The following is a 2,893-nucleotide window of genomic DNA, read 5'->3' on the forward strand; positions in this document are numbered from 1 at the left end:
ATGGAGTGCTTCGGCGGTCGTTTCCGTCGGGGTACGGTAAGGTGCCCTGGCCAGCGTCAGGCCCGGATCGATACATGTAACAGAGGCACACATACACACACATGCCCGCACACGCACACACACACACACACACACACACACACAATTTGACACACATTTTGACACACCTCTTATGATATGATGTACCTGCATGATGGAAAAGGCTACTAGAAGAATACTGCAGGTTGCACGCAAGACATGGACTTCTTAGCCTGAGGAACCATTATTCGTAAGCCTTCACTCCATTTTGATTGGGACTGGTACTTCTTCTACTCCACTCACTTAGTATACGGTAATTGGTAAGAATCGGGGTCAACAGCAGAGTTTTGCGATCACATCGCCGAATGCGTTGCTTTCTATGATTTAGAAAAATGCGCTAGCAATCAGGACAACCATGACTTCCTTTTAACCCGCCCGGGGCCTAAAGCCTTTCGGAGGTAGTACCGAATCTCGAAAACCTCCAAAGTTTTCCACCATGGCATAACCAATCTAATATATTGGGTTCTCTTTGGGCAATTTAATTGATTTTCTCTTTCTGTATTTCTTCCCTGGGTTCGTGGTATAAGCTAGAGGCCAAACAATGGATACGATATTCCGGAGCACGAATTTCCTTGGTTCCCTGTTGAGGCTGTTTTTTCTGATGTCTTGCTTTTCGCTTGAGTATCCTGGAGGCAAGTCGAGAGCCATTCCATTACCTGCGAAGCGCAACTTGAAGCGCAACATACCTCCCTTGAAGCACTATGTTACAAGCTTCCCTAGTAACTATGCATTGGTCTGGATGCACCTGACTGACGATCATATAACGTACTGTATGTCTAAAAAGAAGAAACGCTTTCCTTAATGCTGTTTCTGTCGTACACTTCGGCAACAATATGGAAAGCGCGGAAATTTTTTCATGTATCAGGATTCCCATCTTCAGTTTTAGGCAACTTAGGCAGTGTTAGGTACCGTACGCGTGCTCCATCATTTCATACTTCTAGCATTACCAACGTCTATTCGCCTAGAAGACGCAACGCTCGCAACCCGAAGTTGCCGCTAGCGCTTGACAAAGACTGGCTTTTGCCAACAATACTTACTTAGACTCCTAATTTACTGCTGCATACTGGAAACTGAAAGCTTGTGGTCAGCTGCAGTCGTTTGTAACGAAGTCAGCCGCAGCTGCTGGTTCTTTCGGGAATTGTGCTCCCGGTCAGGTTCTTCCAAAGCCTTGCATGGCAATGAAGCCCGCTTTGCGGCAGCTGAGGGATGGGGCATTCCGGCCGCGCTTTGGCCTTCCATCTCTGCCTTCGGTAAGCTAAAGCGGCAAATGGACACTGGATTTTCAAGTATTTCTGCTATGGAACTGATTATGGACATAACGGCCATACTGCGTATGTCGTTTCGCTGCGCTTGTTCACAGACTGCCTGCACAGCAGCGACCGATCAGCGACGCAACCGAGTCTCGGACGCGCTGCTGCTGACCGCGAACAAGCTGAATGTTGGTAACGAATTTTTCTTCACGGAATTTCAGGTGTGCATTGTCATGCATATCCTACGGGGACCGCGTGGGCGTTTGTCATTCCGCATTGCAACACCCCTCTCCCTGCCCTTCCGCACTCCCCTTTAAGTGAGCGTGGGAAACTCCGTTCCTCTACCTCTTACAGAAAAAACTTATGAAACGGACGACTGCGACTGTCGCGGACGCTCTACTGGGCCCCGGCGCCTCACCCTCACTACGCTTGCTTGTGCGAAGGGCGCTTCGCGCGGCGGTGGCCATGGCTTCCACTGCTACTTTTCTCCTGAAGCTCTGTGCGTTGGCAGCATCTCTGGATCACCTAGACGTCGTGCATGACATCAAGACTGATGCAGAGCTGGCCTCCGCTGTCGATACCATTTTGTGTCCCGCGGTGCCGCCCTCGCTGCTGGTCCGCGCCACGCTCTTCGTAATCTCTGTGCTCACACACTGGCTAGATCTGAGCACCATGACCGATTCCCTCGTACATATGAATTCCGAAAACCTCGACCTTCTTGCTGGTGCAGAGATGGTGCGTACCGTAACATTCAGTAGCAGCACGCGCTTTCTTAGCATCAGCGTTTGCCAGCCCAGCCCAAGTTTTAATGTCGCGTTTTGCGGTACCTGGCAATTTTTAATTTTCTGCTGCGGCGCGAAAGCAGTTGAAGCAAAATGTCTTTTCGCCCAATTTTGTCAATGCCATAACTTATGTGCGCTTGCTCATCTGTTTCGTTAAGATTAAACAGGCACTCTTAATCACGCTTAATTAATCGAGCTTGCATTGGGCTGGGCCGATTTATAACCGGTTTCCTGTGGTTTCCTTTTTTGTAATGCTCTATGTGAGCAGCCTAGCACTAATATGTCTTCATGACCTTGCTTTTGCTCTCGGCCTGCGGTGTGGCATGATTCTGTATGTTGTCTATGCTGCAGGTTCTTGATCTCGCAAGCATCGGCCCGGGCTTACTGGAGAGCTGCAGAAGGCTGATGAAGCTGCGGACCGCCTTTGCTATTCACGATACTGGCGGAAGCGTGGACGATATGGACAACGGGGATGATGGCGTTGACGAGCGATAGGTGTGTATAAAAGAGGGATGGTCTGCTGCGCGTCAATGCTGGCAGGCAGCCAGCCGCATGTGGTTGCCCACGCGTACGTAGCGATTAAGTGCAGTTTGCCATACGAATTGCGTCTCTTCTTTACCGACTTATTTGGGAAGTTGCATTATCGGGTTTGCTGAATTTCTCTGTGTAGCGTACGCATAAAGTAAAACCCTTATTGTTTTGAAGAACGAATTGAAGATTGCTATGCTCGGCTGGCCGAGCGGTGCGAATGGAGATGTAGCACAGGGTTGGCACGAGGTCTAA

General features: G+C 49.6%; 1 protein-coding gene across 1 annotated transcript; it reads left to right on the top strand.

The window, feature by feature from the left end:
- VOLCADRAFT_87945 (uncharacterized protein) lies at window positions 1-2,605 on the top strand (the record flags this gene model as incomplete). Its single annotated transcript, XM_002947575.1, has 4 exons — window positions 1-36; window positions 1,439-1,549; window positions 1,824-2,063; window positions 2,462-2,605. The coding sequence occupies 4 exons, from the start codon at window positions 1-3 to the stop codon at window positions 2,603-2,605; spliced, it is 531 nt and encodes a 176-aa protein (XP_002947621.1).
- Window positions 2,606-2,893: the final 288 nt, after the last annotated feature.

The sequence above is a fragment of the Volvox carteri genome (genome assembly GCF_000143455.1).
Source record: "Volvox carteri f. nagariensis unplaced genomic scaffold VOLCAscaffold_7, whole genome shotgun sequence".
In the NCBI taxonomy this organism is placed as follows: domain Eukaryota; kingdom Viridiplantae; phylum Chlorophyta; class Chlorophyceae; order Chlamydomonadales; family Volvocaceae; genus Volvox; species Volvox carteri.